The 17,743-nt window shown below is 44.9% G+C and overlaps 1 protein-coding gene across 6 annotated transcripts in view; it reads left to right on the top strand.

Moving 5' to 3' along the window:
- NRP2 (neuropilin 2) overlaps positions 1-17,743 on the top strand; it is a gene marked incomplete at both ends in the record, with an annotated part of 114,945 nt that overhangs the window by 89,643 nt on the left and 7,559 nt on the right. For 2 of the 6 annotated variants that reach the window (XM_080688972.1, XM_080688971.1), the window contains one exon: positions 7,227-7,507. The exons of the other annotated variants lie outside the window; for them this stretch is intronic. In XM_080688972.1, the coding sequence (XP_080545098.1) occupies positions 7,227-7,507 (281 nt within the window). Of the gene's footprint in view, positions 1-7,226; positions 7,508-17,743 lie in introns of those variants that run through there. 6 annotated transcript variants of the gene reach the window in all.

Genomic DNA, 17,743 nt, shown 5'->3' with positions numbered 1-17,743 from the left:
GGAAGGATGGAGATCAGACCAACAGCGTGGTTGCCATGCTTGCTCAGGGAAGAGCGAGGTATTTTCCAGGAGGCAGGCGAGTGTGCCCTGCCTCTCCTGCCACGGAGACACATCCCCTCCCCATAAGTTCACTGGTACTCTAAATAGCTCCTGAGGGCAGTTTGTCTAAGAGCAGAAGAAAATGTTCTTTACTGATTTCTTCTCTCTTCAAGAGCACAAAAGACAAGCCTTAGTTTAAAGAAGGTAGCATAAGGGGGAGGGGGTAGTGGCACACACTTGTGATCCCAGTACTTGGGAGGCTGAGACAAAAGGATTGCAGATTCCCAGCCAGTCTCAGCTACTTAGTGAGGTCCTTTTTCAAAGTAAGGAATAAAAAATAGGGCTGGGGGTATAGCTCAAAGGTAGAATGCCCCTGGGTTCAATCCCCAGTACTGGAAAAAAAAAAAGAGGAGGAGGAGGAGGAGGAGGAGGAGGAGGAGGAGGAGGAGGAGGAGGTAGCAGTTAGCATAAACTAGTGTGGTGGCTGGCTTGTAACCCCAGTACTTGGGAGGCTGAGACCAGAGGATTGCAGGTTTGCGGTCACCTTGGCAACTTATTGAGGCTCTCCAACAGAGTGAGACCCTGTTTCAAAATAAAGAATAATATAGGTCTGGGGTGTAGCTTGGATGTAGAATGCCCCTGGGTTCTACCCCCAGTATCACAAAAAATAAAGTAGCATAAAGTCAGGCATGGTGGCCTATACCTACAATCCCAGTACTTGGGAGACTGAGACAGGAGGATCACAGGTTAGAGATTAGCCTCAGCAACCTAGCAAGACCCCATTTTGAGACCAAAAAAAAAAAAAAAAGGGATGGAGGTATAGCTTAAAAGTAAAATGCCGCCACCGGTGTGGTGGCACACACTTGTAATCCCAGCATTCGGGAGGCTGAGACAGGAGGATCATGGTTTGCGGACAGCCTCAGCTACTTAGTGAGGCCCTTTGCAACTTAGTGAGACCCTGTTTCAAAATAAAGAATAAAAAATAGAGCTGAGGATGTTGCTGGGAGGTAGAATGCCCCTGGGTTCCATCCTCAGTACTGAAAAAAAAAAAAAAGTAAAATGTCCGTGGGTTCAATCCCTAGCAACACGTGCACACGCACACACCTATCAGCAAAAAGATGAGAAGTATCTGAGACCAGCCAGACAGGCCTATGAATTTAGAGGCATTTTAGATAAACAGTGCAGGGAACAGGAGGGGCCACATGGTTCCGCCCGCCTCACCCAAACCTCCAATGATCCTCCCTCTGCACACTGCTCCTAAAACAAATGCAAAGAGTCATTTCTCAGGGACGCTTTGTACATTAAGATATTTTTATACAAAGAAACCAGAGGGTGCGGCCACATTCTTCTACTAACCTCTATAAACTTTCCAGAGGAGCCAACCTTTTTCTGCTGCTTGTTTAATTTCACAAATTAAATAAACCTTTTATCTGAAGTGTCCCTTTGCCAGCACTTTATTTTCAGCAGGTACAGGAAGGACTCACAGCCAGGCCAGACCCAAGACTGTATATGTGCAAAGAGCTTTTTTTTTTTTTTCTGAGAGAGAAGACTCACTCCTAGTGTCTTTTGAAACATTTCTTTTGGAAACCTAGGTGACATTTCAAGAACAGAGCTTTAGAAGGGGATTGGGTAAGAACCGGACTTGACTGAGACATGCTGGTCCTGGGATAAGTTCTGATGGAGCAAGCCCCAAAGGAGAGAGGGCTGCTTTAGTTCAACCCCTTCTCACTTTGAGCAAGCGTTTACAAATGTGTTCTCCGAAAGGCCAGACAGCAAATATGCCAGGCTTTCAGGGACACAGAGCCTGTGTTGCAAGAACTCAACTCTGTCACCACGATTAGTTTACATATCGCAACCACAGGCAAGGCGTAAGCAAATAAGGGTGGCTGATAAAACTGTTATAAAAACAGACAGGGCCCGATTTGGCCCCTGAGGCTGTAGTTAGCTGACCCCAGGGCTAGAGCTGAGGGTTCGGCCCACCTGGGCCAGTCTGCCCAGTGAGATTCTTCTGAGGCTCCAGGCCATTTCTTGGGTTTTCCCCGAGTACTGCTTCGCCTTCCTCCTCAATTTTGAAACCAGAAGAAAATCACTTATCCCCTGAAATCCTCATGTCTCCCATCTGATGGTCAAGAGAAACAAGATGGGTCGTGTGTAGCTCCCAGACCTACGGCTAACAAAACAGAAAATGTCCATTTGTGACAGCTGTCATGACAGCCACATCTCCCCGTTGCTTAATTTAATCAGTGACCCGGTTTGCAAAGAGGAGTGGAAGGAACACTACCAATCCTCTATCACTGTATCTTTTTGTCTTGTTTTTCCCCATGCGTGGCTTCTTAGAATTTATTGTTCCTCAAAATTCAAATTCTTTGCATTCGCTTTGCTTTTCCCTGGAGAGCGCAGAACTTTTGCAGCTGGGAGACTGCTCCATCTTGCAGATACACTTGGAGTTATTGACTATTTAAGTATCTGTTTCTCATTATCTCAAACAATGAGAAAACTTTGTGGAGAATTAGGAGTGGAAGTTAATAATAAATAGTTCAGAAATTGAAAACATTTTTTCAACTAAAAAGAGGGGGGGGATAATATAAGTGACTCCCAGCTCTGGGCAAGGTGGAAGTCTCGCCCACCTCTCCCAGGTTGGGGTACTAGCCAGGCTCCTTCACTGTAAAGAGAAGGCCCAGCACCCTAGAGGGTGGAGGGGTGAGTGGCACTGAAAGTGAGCTACTCATCTGCCTAGATACCAGGCACAGGTGGTGTCTGCCCCAAGTGGGCACCTTTTTTTTCCAACTTCTCAGATGAGTGAGCAGAATCTCTAGACTTTCTGAGAATAACTGTCCTAGAAGTACCAGTGGGTCGTCGACATTTTTCAGAGTCTAAATGTTAATCCAAAATAGTTTCTTCCATGCACCTGTCCATTTGTCCATCCATCTGGCATCCATTGGATCACTCTCACCATCTGGGAAGGTGCTCTGGGTAGAGATTTCACCCCGCACGATTTATCACCTTCCTTTTCTGTAGCTGGAAACCGCAGCCTCGTTAGCATATAGCCCTTCAAGGCTGTAGCAGAGCCAGAGTCCAAACCAGCACAATCCGCCAGCCTTTGGGAGCTGAGTCTCTATAGATAGAGACTGTTCTGAGAAATTTCTGGCCTCCAACTGCAAGTCACTCAGAAACTGGTACAAGGAAAGTGTTGCTAGTGGTGACCTCTCTTTTCTAACCCCTTTAATATTAAAAGCATAAATTCATGTAATATGTCTTCTGATGTCTCTAAACATATGTCCAAGGAAAATGTTTAAAGGGCCAATGTCCCCAAATGGCTTTTTGTCACTCAAATTTCCTATGTGTTGATAATTTCTGGGAATAATTTCATTGGCAGGAAAGGGGAAAGATGGTCTTATGCCTAACATGGAGTCTGTCTTCCAAAACAGAGTGTAATCTGATATGATGGGTCTGCATCTCTGATTCTGGAAATGTAATCCACATATTGTGATTTAACCATCCCCCGGGAGGGAGGAAGATTCTCCCAACTGCACCCCAACTTTGTCTCTGTCTTCAGAAACATTTTAAGAGTAGGGTTAAGGCCAGCCACGGTGGCATACAACCGTAATTGCAGTACTTGTGAGGCTGACAGGAGGACCCCAGATTTAAGGATCTAGCAAGACTCTGTTTCAAAAATATATATAAATAGGCCAGGCATGGTGGTACATGCTTGTAATCTAATCATTCAGGAGGCTGAGACCCGAGGATGGTGGTTCGCTGCCAGCCTCAGCTACTTAGTGAGGCCCTTTGCAACTCAGTGAGACCCTGTTTCAAAATAAAGAATGAAAAAAATAGGGCTGGGAGTGTAGCTGGGAGGTAGAATGTCCCTGGGTTCCATCCCCAATACCACAAATACACATATATATTATATATGTGTATATAATATATATATATTATATATGTGTATATAATATATATATATATATATATATATATATATATATATATATATATATATATATATATATTTGGTAGAATGCCTGTGGGATCAATTCCTAATGCTACCCCCCCCCATTAAGACTTCAGCTTCAGCACTTTGGGCCCTGGCTAGTGTGTTTACTGTTGGAACCTGGCAGTTTGGCTGAAGGAAAACAAGTCTTTGAACTTAGACTACGTGCTGGCGATGGAGGGAACCCGGGTAGCTGTGATTATCTTCTGCCTGACAAAGATTTGCGCTCCTGCCCTTAGGGTCTGGCCAGGTGCTTGGGATAGGGACTTACCGGTCTCTTTTTCCCTGGGCAGTGAACAGCAGCCTCATCAGAGGATGGTGCTGTATGGAATCAAATCAAAATCATAGGCAAACTTGAGGACACCTTTGGGGGCAAGGAGGAGGAATTCTGTTGTTTCCCGTGCACTCATGCAAGACCACGTGAAAACCCAACAGCAGATGGTTGCCAGGCAGCAGATGCCTTTGGTGACCTGAATCCTGAGTTGACACCAGTTCACTGGGACTCGCAGGCTGGCCATTTCAAGGAACCATTTTCAGTGCCTTGCTTTCTCTTTCTTTCTGTTTCTGTTTATAATTTCCAAAATAACACACACACACACACACACACACACACACACACACACACAGAGGCAGAGGATCCTTTCCCAGCTCCAAGAATGAAATTATTAAAATATAGAAATAGTGTGAGGACAAAGAAAAAGAGAGTAGGTAATAGTTGGGAGATGAGGTTGTAAAAAGGAGTCTTTGGGGAAACTCTGGGGTCCTTTTAACCCGAGGGAGGTAGCCCTTCCTCTAATTTTTTTTAGGGGTGTATCCATCAGCAGTCTTGCAGCTGTAACCTAAAGATGCGACCACATAACTTAAAGGAAAGAAGATTTATTTTCTTACAGTTTGGGCAGTCTATGTGAAGCTGGAGACCTTGGGTCTCAGGGCATGGTGGAGGGAGAGCACATGGGCTTGTTCACGTCATGGAGACTGGGGATGGAGGGGCCATATATAATCTCCAAGGCCACAATTCGGGGGGCCCACCAGGTACCACCCAGGTAGATCCATTACAATGGATTACACCCCTCATCACCCTGATATTAGTGAATGAGCTTCTTAAGGGGCATTTTATATCTAACTTTAACAGCGGGTATTGGAGATTGAACCCAGGAACATTCTATTCTACCTCTGAGCTATACTCCTAGCCCTTTTTTTTTTTTTTTTTTTTTTCAGTACCGGGGATGGGACCCAGGGGCATTCTACTTCCAAGCTACACCCCCAGCCCTACTTTTTAGCCTTTTTTTAAATTTTGAAACAGTCCCACTGAGTTGCATAGGGCCTTGCTAAGTATCTGAGACTGTCAGCAAACCACAATCCTCTTGTCTCTGCCTCCAGAAAGCCGGGATTACAAAGCGTGTACTACCACCTACCATGACCGGCTTATTTATTTATTTATTTATTTATTTATTTATTTGAGACAGGGTCTTGCTGAATTTCTGGGGCTGGCCTCAAACCTGCAATCCTCCTGTCTCCGTCTCCCAAGTACTGGCATTACAGGCATGTGCCGCCACACCTGGCTAATGCCCTTCCAATCTTGTGGAATTTCTGATAGCCCAAGAGGCACCCAGCAATGTGCACTCTCGCAGAAGGGGATTCTCAAAACTAGAGGGAGCAGTGATTAAGAGCTAGAAAGTTGAGCAGGCTTTGAAAGACTTTCCAAAGAAAATGCCGTTATTATTCTTTCTCTTCTGAGAAGCCATTAGCAGGTCTGACACACCTCTCAGCTATTCCCCAAATAAAAGACTGTCATTTGGGGGCTCAGTCTACTGGAACTGTAGAACACCGACTCAGAATTAGGAGTCAAAGCTCCAGTTGAGTGCTTTATTCACTGAATACTTATCAGGTGCCGTCTTGCACATACCCTGGGGTAGAAACCACGGTGAGAGTGATTTCCTCTGCTTGAGGGGCTTTGAGTCTCCTGGGGGAGACAAGAAATATAAAGGAGGCCGAGGCACGCCCACACAGCGGGACCACCGCCGGTGACGAGGCAGCAGCTCTCCCTTCCTCCTGTGGCTCCCCTCCCGGGTCTCCTGTGGATGGAGAGGAGACCCTCCGTGCAAGAAGCTAGGGAGGCATTTCTCATAGGTTAAGCATACATCATTTTTCAGAAGTAAAGATCATGTCTGGTTTTGGCCAGCTAAAAGGCGCCTGGTCCCTTCCTGGGCCAGATTCTCATCTGATGTAAATCTTCGGGAGAATCAAGTTGTAGCACTGTTTTGCATCAAGTGGGACTCCAGCCAGTCTTTCCCCAGAGTTACCCTGGGCTTAAATCTACTACAGCATCTCCATGGCAACCAGAGGCCGGCCAGCGAGAGTGGTTGCCTTCTAAGTCCCCTGCTAGCTTCTCCTCCCAGCTGTCTTTTCCATGATTAAGAATGATCTCCCTCCCTCTGCTCCTCACTCACTCTCTCTCGCTCTCACGTGCCCTCTTCTCACTTTGCGCCCACATTTTCTGTTGCAACTTCCCGTCCAATCTGCTTTTAGAATCCTCCATCCAATTAAAAAAAAAAAAAAAAAAAAAACGAAGACGTTAGTCATTGCTTGACAGTGGTAATTGACCTGTTTAGACAAGACCAGGCTGATTTCAGTGGGCACAGAAGCCTTGGCAAGCCAGAGTGGAATTTACCTTCAAGTCTAGCCAGCCTAATTAATACATTGTTTGAGGAGGCTGGCCAGCCAGGCCAAATATGGCATTTCCACCCATTTGGAAAATCTGCCCAGTGGAACGCCCAGCAATCACTTCAGCATCGTTTTCTTGCGTGAGTTTGTGCGTGTATGTTTGTGTGTGCGTGAGAGAATTACAGTGCTTCTATATCCCATAGAGTAGTTGTGGATAAACAGCAAAGAAACAGCTTGGTAATAGCACAGCTCTAGGTTGAATCCCATACCTGCTGCTCACCCGCTGCATAACCATGATTGCCTGAAGGCCTCTGAGCTGCTCTCCCTATCTGTAAAATGGGTGCGCAGTGCCGACCTTGGAAAGGGAGGAGTAGGAGATGCCCACTAAGGGCTGCGTACCCCTTGGCCCCGGTCCCCTTCCCCAGGCGCCCCGAAGCATGTATGTGTTTCTCGCTTTCTTGCTCTTTTCTTAAATTAAGTTTTGATCAGTCCGCGTGCTCTCAGCCTAGCAACACTCTCTGTGTCTCTCCCCCAGGGGGCACCCTCCCGCCAGGGACCGAGCCCACAGTGGACACGGTGCCCGTGCAGCCCATCCCAGCCTACTGGTATTACGTAATGGCCGCCGGGGGCGCCCTGCTGGTGCTGGTCTCCGTCGCGCTGGCGCTGGCCCTCCACTACCACCGGTTCCGCTATGCGGCCAAGAAGACCGAGCACTCCATCACCTACAAAACCTCCCACTACACCAACGGGGCCCCTCTGGCGGTGGAGCCCACCCTAACCATTAAGCTAGAGCAAGACCGCGGCTCGCACTGCTGAGGGCCGAAGTCACGACGGCACCCACACAAACGGGAAAGACTGCAAACACGTTGCCTCGATTTTGCACTTTTTTCTTCCTCGCCTAGTCTCGGTTGTGAACTCAGACATGTCTCCCTGTCCCCGTCCTGACGCTCTTAGCCACCCCGACCACGCTCCTTGGATTTTCCTTCCTTTTCTTTGTTTTTTTTTTTTTTGTGTGTGATTTTTTTTTTTTTTTTATTCCAAACTAACAAAACCCAACTCTAATGCTGCATCTTGGAACACGAGAAGAGATCCGCCCCTAAGCACCTCACAGCTCAAGCTCAGCTGGCTCTGATCCAGAGCCTGGTTCTCTTGGTTCTCCCCTGGCCTCGCCCCATCCCTCCTCTGGGTGGGCGGGCTGCCAGGAGTCTCAAAAAGAACCTGGCTCTGTGTTTGTACATAGTCTTTGCTGGCGTGTGAATAGCTCTGTGTTGTGTGTGTGTGTGTGTGTGTGTGTGTGCGCGCGCACGTGTGTGAGAGAGACTGGTTTCTTTGGGGGAGTGTGTGAGTGTGTTGTAGAGTGCCCCTTTCTCTCTTGTGTTACTTCTCCTGGGGTACATTTTACAAGAAAATAATATACTGTACAAGTTTTGTTTACTTGGAGAAGAGATTGAAGCTTTTTGTTGCCTTATCTAGCTCTGGCTGGGTTTCTGTTGGCTGCCATCGTCATCTCCAGGTACCTAGAAAACTAGAGGCCCGCGGAATGCGGCGCGGCCCCTCCCATCCCTAGCCCCCCACCCAAGAGGACGGCTCCCGAGCACTCAGACGTGACCCTTGTCATGGCTCTGGCCTCTGTGAAGTCACAGATAACAGCCACTGAGTGCGTGGAGCCATCTCTCCTTCCCGCCCTGAAGCAAACCTGTCTCATGTTGCCTTATAAAAGAGAAGCTCATGATGAATGTTTAGCTTTTATCGGTTAAGTCCAATTGTGGAATAAGTCATAAAGAATAACAAACCGGACGCTGGTGTAGAAAAGCAGTAGTCTGTTTAAATTGAGAGGAGAAGGAGGGGAAAAGAGAAGGAAGGACTGAAATGTGGTCTTTTTAAAGTCTCCTCACCCAAGGGGTCACCAGACCCACCGCAGGGTGGGATGAAGAAGACATTCTTTGGTATCCTATTGGTCATTGTAATGCCATTTGTAAAATGTGGGGGAAAAGGGGGCCATTTGCTTTCCTTTCATGGTGTTAATGTGTGCCTGAATCTATAGCCGCTAAAAAAAAAAAAGGCTGTCCATCTGATTTATTTAAATATTATGAAAGAATAAAAAGTAATCATTTGTTTAAATGTACCAATATCCTGCCCCCTAAAGCATTCATGGCATCTGGAAAATACACCCTCATAAGCTGCCTGACATGTCTAGATTTTGCCACATGGTCAGAGAGAAGGTATAAGAAAGGTGGATCCACTGTCACCCACTTGTCCCCTCGAAGCCATGCAAGGAAAGGGACTTGAGAGAGAAGCTGCCCAACGATACTGTACAAACAATTGGTTAGATCATGCAGTCACTTTCATTGATGGAAAAGGTGTGTTTTGGGATTGCCAATGTACTAGGGCTCAGTCTTGGAGGCATTTATTTCTAGCTTGCTGCTAGGAATCCACTGGGAAAGTATAAAATTCCCCCCAAAGATGGTTGCCTGGCCCCAAAGCCTCCAAGTACAGGAAAGAGAACTAAATAGTAATGATTTGGGTTTCTTTTTTCTTTTTTTTTTCTTTTTTTTTGTTATTGCTTGGGAAAGAGCCTTTTAGCATTCTTTCAAAATATCCAGATAGGTCCCTGCAGTACACACGTTCGACTTTGCCATCTGCTACGTTTCATCCTCCTGAAAGAGCAGTGCTCTCCCACTCTTATTCTATTTCAAAGAGCTTCTCCGTCTCAACCACGGCAGCCCTGCCAAGAAAAGATGAAAGGCTAGATAGAGCGTGGCTACCTTGAGACTTCAAAATGTGGCCTACCTCCTCTGAAGATGCAGAAGGTAGCCCAGTGTGCCTCTGACGACTAACATGTCAGTCACGAAGGCTTCATATCACAAACATCCCCACCCAGTCAAGGGTTCAAGGCCAGGCATTCCCTCAAAATGCTCGACCAATCTCTAGGTGCCCAGTGGAGGTGTGACACTAGGAAGCCACACCTGGAACATCTGGCCAGTGTATCCACTGGCCGAGCTACCATCTACCCCTGAGCATCCTCTTCTTTAAAAGAAAATGGCAACAACTTGGTGAATTTCTGTATCTTCTCCCAGTGCACCATGCAGCAGCATCTTTAAGTGCAGGCCCTAGTTGATAAAGTGCAGCGTGCAAATCTTGGCGAATGAGGCTGGAGCGTGCTGCCTTTCTCGTGCATGCGCACACGCTCGCTCTCGTGCCACTCCAGTAACTTCCATAGTATTTTCCAGGTGCTATGCTAAAAGGGCAGCTCTTCTATAAAATGTCATGCCTTGCAGCTTTAAAAAAGCAGAATTCTGTTATGTCGTAGAGGGAGGGGAGACTCACTCTCTTCTAATAAAAATGGACTTGGTAGGTGAATGCGTGCATGTGTTTTAAGTTGCTTCTCCAAGGAAAAGCAGTGGCAGCAACCATTAAAATATGAATGAGCAGATGGAGGAGGTGAAGGCTCTTGCCTTACTAGAGGTTTCCTGGTGACACCTCCAAGAGGGAGGCCCTTATCTCTGGGGTGAAAAGTCTCCTCCCTGATAATATGCCAGCAATTGCTGTTACTTGATTGCTGGTGAAGACAGTAAAAGAAAAAAAATCATAACATTGCCATTGACAAAACAGGATGCTGAAAATGAAGTAAAATCATCTTTTCCCTTGTCCTATGATTTGGGGGGATCAAAACCAGAATAGGAAATCCAGTAATATTTCTGAGGTTGATACCTCTCCTTTAAAAAAGGCCCAGTGTTTAAAATAAAACTAACAGGCAAGCAAACACCTAAATAACAAAAATTACCAAAGAACAACAACAAAACAAGAAAACCTGAAGATTTTTACTTCCTATTCTTATCCCCTCTCCCTCTAACTGTGACATCCCTTGCATTGCTCCGTTGCCTGTGTGTCAAAATAACTTGTGGACGTTGGAAACTATTTGAAAATGTATTGTGTGGAATGTAATAAAATGATGATATTTTTATACAAACATCTGGGGTTTTTTTCCTTTGCCTGTGAGAACAAAGTTGAAGCGTAGACTTTGAACAAATTGATGTTTCCAGAGTTTACACATCACCTTCTGAGCTATAGGGCATTTCTGTGCGAGGTAGGTGGGTTTTCTCCTTGCGGCTGAATGCCAGCTTCTCCTTCTTTTTATTTTTATTACTGCTTGTTAGGAGTTTTATCTAATTTGTGCAGCTGAGCCAACTTTTATGATTGGTGTGGGATTTTGTGAAAGTTGCTAAGTGCTAAATTGCTAAATGTGATTCCACAAAATTTCTCTTGATGGAAAATCCCTGGAGATTGGACTCTACTTTCAAAGGGCCCCAGGGGGGATGGAACCAGTGAAGCCGAATCATGTTCTTGGCTCATGAGACAGAGTGCTTCCTCTGAAGAAGCAGCAGCAACATCTTACCCACCACCTACCAAATTATGACTTCCACAGGGGACACTTGATTTCCAATTTATGAGTGATTTCCCAGGAAAAAAAAATAATAAAAAAGACCGTTAAAGCATGTTGAGGGGCCAGGCGTTTCCTAGACTTCATTTTTCAATGAGTAATGAAAATAATCCTATGATGATTATGAACCTGGAACAATCAGAGTGGAACATTTTAGAACAAGAACAGTCTATAAAACTCTGTGCTTTGGGAAACTTACTCAAAATGACTGATCTTGTTTTAGAATTTTTTTTTTTTTTGGTCCTCTTCTTTGAATAGTGATCTAATGTAGTGAAAGAAAATATTTTAATCAAAGTGGAATTCAAAAAAACTGTATTCAAGCTTTTTAGCTAGGGGTCAAGAATTGGTCACAAAAAGATTTTCCACTCCTCTGCATTCATGAGATGTGTCCAGAATCTTTCATCAATCCAGCAGCCTTCCTCAGGGGTCCAAGAACCATCCTAAAAGGTCCTGAGAAAAGATAAAGGCACAAAAGACTACTTTTGCCAGAGTCTTGCTTTTCTAGGTCCAAACCTAGATCCAGGAAGGAATGCTTTCTACAGCTGTAAAATCTATCCAAGGGCTGCCAAAAAGAGACAGGCTTCTGGTTTTCAGATCTTACAGGAAACTCTATTAGTACAGATGGTTTAGTATAGATGTCATTATTTGTCCTCTGCAGAAGAATAGAGTAGAATGTCCATGATTAGAGCATTGTTTCTTACTCCAGTGCCAAGCACAATTACCCATTTTGTCTAAATAACATTTGGCTTTCCTTAAAACCATTTGTTCCCATTAGTAAAGAATAAAATGGAAGTCTCGGAAAGTGTTTATTTCAAGACACAGGCTCAGTCAACATTTTCCTGAGCTGACCTAGGACTACGTTTGCCAGAATGAATTAAATTAGCTGTTGCTTATGTTTCATTAGCATTACTGTTTTGGGAGCCACCTTTGGGAATTATTCCACATTGATTTTCATCCCAACATTTATTTTGGGGCACTCTTTCTCCCCCAGAAGGGCAAGGACTGTTAGGACTCCAATCTTAACACGTCAAACACAGCCATTGTTAGCAGTCAGCATTCCTCAGTGTACTTCAGATTGAGCCCAAGCACAAATGTTACAGAAATTATGTTTCCATGGATCATAAATACCAGATGTGAAGGCCCCGTATGTTCTGTTTGTTTTCCTACCTGGTTCTTTATGATGGTTTAAATGTGTGTTCTTGCTTCAACCACGGCCCTGCTAGCCTGGAGAGGCAAAGCCCAGCCAAGCCAATGTGGCATGGTGTTTGTTTTTCTCTCCCCTCTTCACAGACCCTACAGTTGTTTTGCACAAACATTGTGGCCTTTTTGTAATCTGTGATGAAAAGCGCTTCATTTTGAAATTTTGATTTGTCTGCACTGTGGGCTGTGCATCCGAGCCAAGCTGCAGATTGGTAGGTGTGGGCTTGTTTTTTCTCTTTAATTGTGCAGAGCACTGGGGCTCTCTCAGCTGTAATTTGCCTTTCATCCACTTCAATGATGGCCCAAAGAAAACACAAAACAAACCCAACCAGTGAAAAGGGGCGGGGGGAAAGGGAAACACCAGCTGATGATCTTAAACTCAGCAGGGGGGAAAATTGCCTTGTATAAATAAGTTTGAAGCTAAGAGTTTAATTAAGCCTCACATAGGTCAGGTGCACCGTAGTATGTGTGTAAGTCAGATACAACACCCTTCAGAGTCATCAGACCACAAGCCTCCGCCAGGGTGTGTGTGCACAGACTGATTGGAGGAGTTCTGTTTGGCTCCAAATCCAAATGAAAAGATGCAAGAGCTGGGAAATCACCAGAGAGCAAAAGCTCATTCAGCATGAGGGGGAACAACAGAGATGCTAGGAGCGTCAGGAGAGCAAGAGAAGCCATTCCTGCCCTGAGTCCAGTGGACAGGACCCATGAATATCTCCTCCCCTCTGTACAAAGTAATTGCTCTTGGGATTTTCATCACTGATCTCTGAGAGAAACAAAAGAAAAACACTAAGTTCCCACGGGCACTGGACCAAGACATGGGAAGGTCCTCTGAAGGGTCAGCAGCAGAGGCACTAAAGATAGGACTGGGTGCTAGGTGGGAAAACCTTTTCTTGGAGACACATTTTCAGAACAGTGATTGATACTTAACAAGGTCGTGAAGGAATTTTCTTCTTTTCTTTCTCTCACAAGATTTTATTGACCAATCCCACCCTTGTTTTCCAAAGTAACTGCAGAGGTGGTTTGAAGCCTCTTTCCAGGCCTTGTTCTAAACCTTTACAAACATATGTGCTCATGTCCAATTGTGTGGTTTGTTTCAGCTAGGGGTTGGTTTTGTTTTACAGATATGTTCACTTGATTGGAGAACTAGCCTCTTTTCATTTGGCAGCATCTTGAGGATTCTTTAGTACATGCCAAGAGATTAATCCCATGCTTTTTAGTTGTTGTATAGCATTCCATATTGCATTGATATGCCATGATTTATAAACTGCTTCCTGGTAGGTGGACATTCAGGTTATGTCTAGTTTTTTGTTTTTTTTTTTTTTTTCTTAGTAACAACAGTACTGTAATGAACATCCTTAAAGTTGCTTCTTTCAACACATATTTTTCTCCAGGCTGGAATTTCTGAGTCAAATGGCATTCCTTTTTCCTTTATATAGATGCTGCAAATAAATGGCTGAGGTAGACCTTTTGAAATGAAGCTGTCCCGTCTGAGAAAGTAACAAAAACTATCAGATATTCTGTACTTAGATCCCCTGGTACATTTGCACAAGCCACCAAATCTCTGTGACTCTCTCACACACAAGCATAGAGCTTGCAAAAGAAGACTGCAGGCTGTTTTAGCTGAAGGGAATTTGAAACTTGGGGAGTACTTCCCCGGGACATTTTAAATTTTTAAACTTCCAACTTGTGAAGAACATGGCCTGGCTGTAAGGGGCAGCTGTGGCTCGGGAGGTAATCCTGTCCTTGGGTTCAGCAGGCAGAGTCCTGTTCTCCATGATTAATGAGTTCCACTTGGTTTCTCTAAAGAGTGACTGTGCTGTGCCTTGCTGTTATTTATTTATGTTTCTCACTGAAAAATTCATGTAAAAAATATCCTTTAAGGTCAGTACACAGCATTGTGCTGCAGACCAAATGCTTGCAGCAGCCACAGGTAGACCCACATGCCAGGAGCAAGTCTCAAGCCCTTGGGGCCCTGGGCCCTGGGCTCCCCACTGGCACCGAGAAGAACAGACCTTCTGGGCTGGAAGGTCACACCTGGCTTCCTCCCAAGGAGGCTCAGAACAACTGAGACCCAGGGAAAGCAGCTTGGCAGCGAGCTTATTTTCTAGTAGGGAGTTTATATATATAGGCAAACCTACCACCCTGCCTGGTCCCTGCAAGGAGGAGAAGCCAAGAGCCCTGGTAGTCCCAAATATCATTTTAACAAGAGCCCTGCCCTGATTTCTATGGTGTGCTGAGACGAGAGAGTCACAACCGTGTGACTTTGACTCTGAACATAATGGATAGCAGCCATATCTGAGCTTTGAGGCCTTTCACTGACCTGCCCAATATCTAAGACTCTTGGGCACAAAACCTGATCATACAACCCCAGAAGGGAAAGAGCACGAGCATGAGGTTTGGGTGAGCTAGGGATGTCAATCCACGCACATAATGCCTTGTTTTCTCTTCCCTGGGTAATGGGGCTCATTTGAGCCTTTTAAGTATAATTAACATTCTGAAAAGTAAAGGCTCTAATCCAGAACTGGAATGATAGTATATCAAGCTTTGGTTATCAACAATAGAAGTTCCTTACTCTGGCCGAAGATTCACTAAGGAGATGCCTGGACTAGATGTGGCTTGTTAAAGAATAGCCGACAGGAGGATCCGGGTTCGCGGACAGCCTCAGCTACTTAGTGAGGCCATCCACAAGTTAGTGAGACCCTGTCTCAAAATCACGAATAAAAAAATCAGGCTAGGGGGTGTAGCTTGGAGGTAGAATGCCCCTGGGTTCAATCCCCAGCACCACACACGCACACACACACAAAAAAAAAAAAAAAAGAATAACCAAATAACCAGCTCCTAATGATGGGAGCGTGGGGAGGAATTTGAGCCAGAAGCACCCTTGACCAAAGTCCTGCATTCTCATCTGACCTGCCAACAAGGACTTGAAAGAAGGAGCATAAAGATTTGGGGGTTGGTGTGTACCTCCCCATTGCCTCTCTAGGGCAGTTCCAACAAATGGTGGTGATGGTGAGAAGATAGTTATTATGGGCCAACATGGGTGTAGCAAGCCCCAAAGGTGCCTCTTAGCCAACTATCACCTGAGAGTGTGAACCCAACACTAATGTTCCTGGGGAGCCCTGGGCCCACCGGCTATCATCATTTTCTGGCTTATCAGTTTCAGGTAGGGCCACTGTCCCTACCTCTTTTCCCAAGGAGGACCTGGTCTCCACCCCTCTACCTTTTTACCAGATGCAATTCATCTACAGCCTCTATCCTCTGCTTTCTGCACCTTGACCCCTTCTCTTCTCCTCTGTAAGGAGGGCATCCTTATATTCCCACCACCCTCCTTCTGAGAAAGCCTTCTCCCAGAAAATCATGAGCCTGGAGTGCTTTACATAAATATTCAATGGGTTATTTCCTCAGGTAGATATGTTCTTACAGGAGACCAGACCTAAAGCCAGCAGAATTGTTCTGTTGTCACTGAAGTCCTTGGCCACCAGCAAGCTACTGGGGGAAAATCATCTCTTGAATGGGCAGACAGCAATACCTTTGTGAACCCTGTAAAATCGTATCACAAATATGTGATATTCATTCTTGTGTGCAGAAGAGCCCAGATTTTAAGCATCCTGGAATCTCTTGGTGACATGCATGAGAATAGTTTGTTCTAGAACATATAAAATAAGAAGGTCAGTCTTTTTTTAAAAAAAAAAAAAAAGACCAATATTTTTACATGGGAAGTTGATGTAGTTTTGATTTTTCAACTCTATCCTCCCACTTGACAAAGGTTGTACCCAACCACTCCCCCTGTATGTCTAGGCTATGCAACTCTTGAATTCTGGACTGTAAGAAAAATGTCAAAATCCACTGGAAAAAACTCCCTGAAAAATAAAGACAAAAGCATTTTTCTTTTTGTCTCAAGATAAAAATAAAAGCACAGGAAAATGGAGACATCTTTCCACCTTCATACCCTACTGAAAAGTAGCCAACATAAGACATGCAAAGAGCCAATTTCTTATTGGCATTATCTATGTCAGGTGGATGAAGACTATCTTTAGTTTTTCAAAGGTGCAGGGCAAAAAAAAAAAAAAAAGAAAAGATTTCAGAATTTTCTCCCATCAGTAATGCTGGATTTTTCCAGTCTGCACAATTGTGAAGCCCATCTTTGCAGCTAAACATTTCTCTGGCTACATTTTTCTTATTTTCGCGCCATTGTTGGGGCTCAGTGGACACATCCTGGCCCAGCTGCTCATCCGCCTCCACACTTGAATGTATTATTAGGTCATCTCACAGCCTTCTTATTTGCAGTCAGTATGTCCAAATCTTTTTAGTGTTTTCTCCTAGCTATTCAACTAAAAAACAAAAGAAAATTCAAGATCAAACTTCTGATAATCTATACCAAGCCCTGTTCTTCTTTCCCTACGTAAAAAACTCCAAAAAATATTTTTCCATGACCTTATATAGATTTGGCTGTAGCCCAAGAGATAAAAATCCATGATAAAGGATCTTCTGGTGCGTTTCTAGGCTCAAGTCAGACCCAGCGAGGGATGAACAGCTCTCAAATAGCCTGACTGTCTAACGGAGGAGATTTGGCAGAGTTTAGATCGACCTCTGAACTTTTTGGCTCCTCGTTGCAACTGGGGATGAACCAACTGAATTAGGGAAATTAAATGTGCTGGGGAAGGAGGATCTTCAGCTAATAGTAAATGCTAAACTGATAGACAACTTGAAACACTAGGAAATATCTTCTTAGACCTTGATTATTTCTGATTTATTGAGATCTCAAGGTTGTGTTCCTGCTGGGGTTAAAACAGAATGGCTGAGAGAATTTTCTGAAGGCTACTCCCATCTGAATGATCCAGTAATTTAGCTGGCTCAGGGGGTTTAGAAACTTGGAATCAAATTGAATAAGGTTCTAACTGACCAAGAGCGTATCCCAAATAAATCGCAGCCCTCACCCTGACAAGGTGTTGAAAACCCGTGGCTAATCCTCAGTTCTCCTGCTGATGTGTTCAATGACTGGTCGCCTTTTTCTACCCTTCTCCCTCAATTCCATCTTTGAGCAGGGAGCGATGACACCTAGTACCTGTGAAAATGAACGATTTCAGTAGTTTCTTGAGTATAAGAGGCCCTTCAGTCCTTTCCAGGCTGGTTGAAGCTTGGTGGACTACACAGACATGCTAAGGCTGGCTTTCCACGAGGTTGTCCAAGTCCAGCCTCAGTTAAGGTGGAGACTTAAAATGAGGGATGCACTTTACCCTCGTTGTCAGTTTCTGGGTCTCCAGTAAACGGGTCTGTGTCCTGAGCTAAACAGGCTGGTACTGAAAGCATGGAACCTCCCTCCTGGTATCTCCTCACCTTCCTTCTCATGGTCTTTTCCTTCCACACACACCTTAAGATGGATGACTGTAGAGAGTGACCACTTCCAG

The sequence above is a fragment of the Muscardinus avellanarius genome (assembly GCF_963383645.1).
Source record: "Muscardinus avellanarius genome assembly, chromosome: 2".
Classification (NCBI taxonomy): Eukaryota; Metazoa; Chordata; class Mammalia; order Rodentia; family Gliridae; genus Muscardinus; species Muscardinus avellanarius.
Note: the sequence above shows the minus strand (reverse complement) of the source record. Positions and strands in the feature narration are given on the sequence as shown.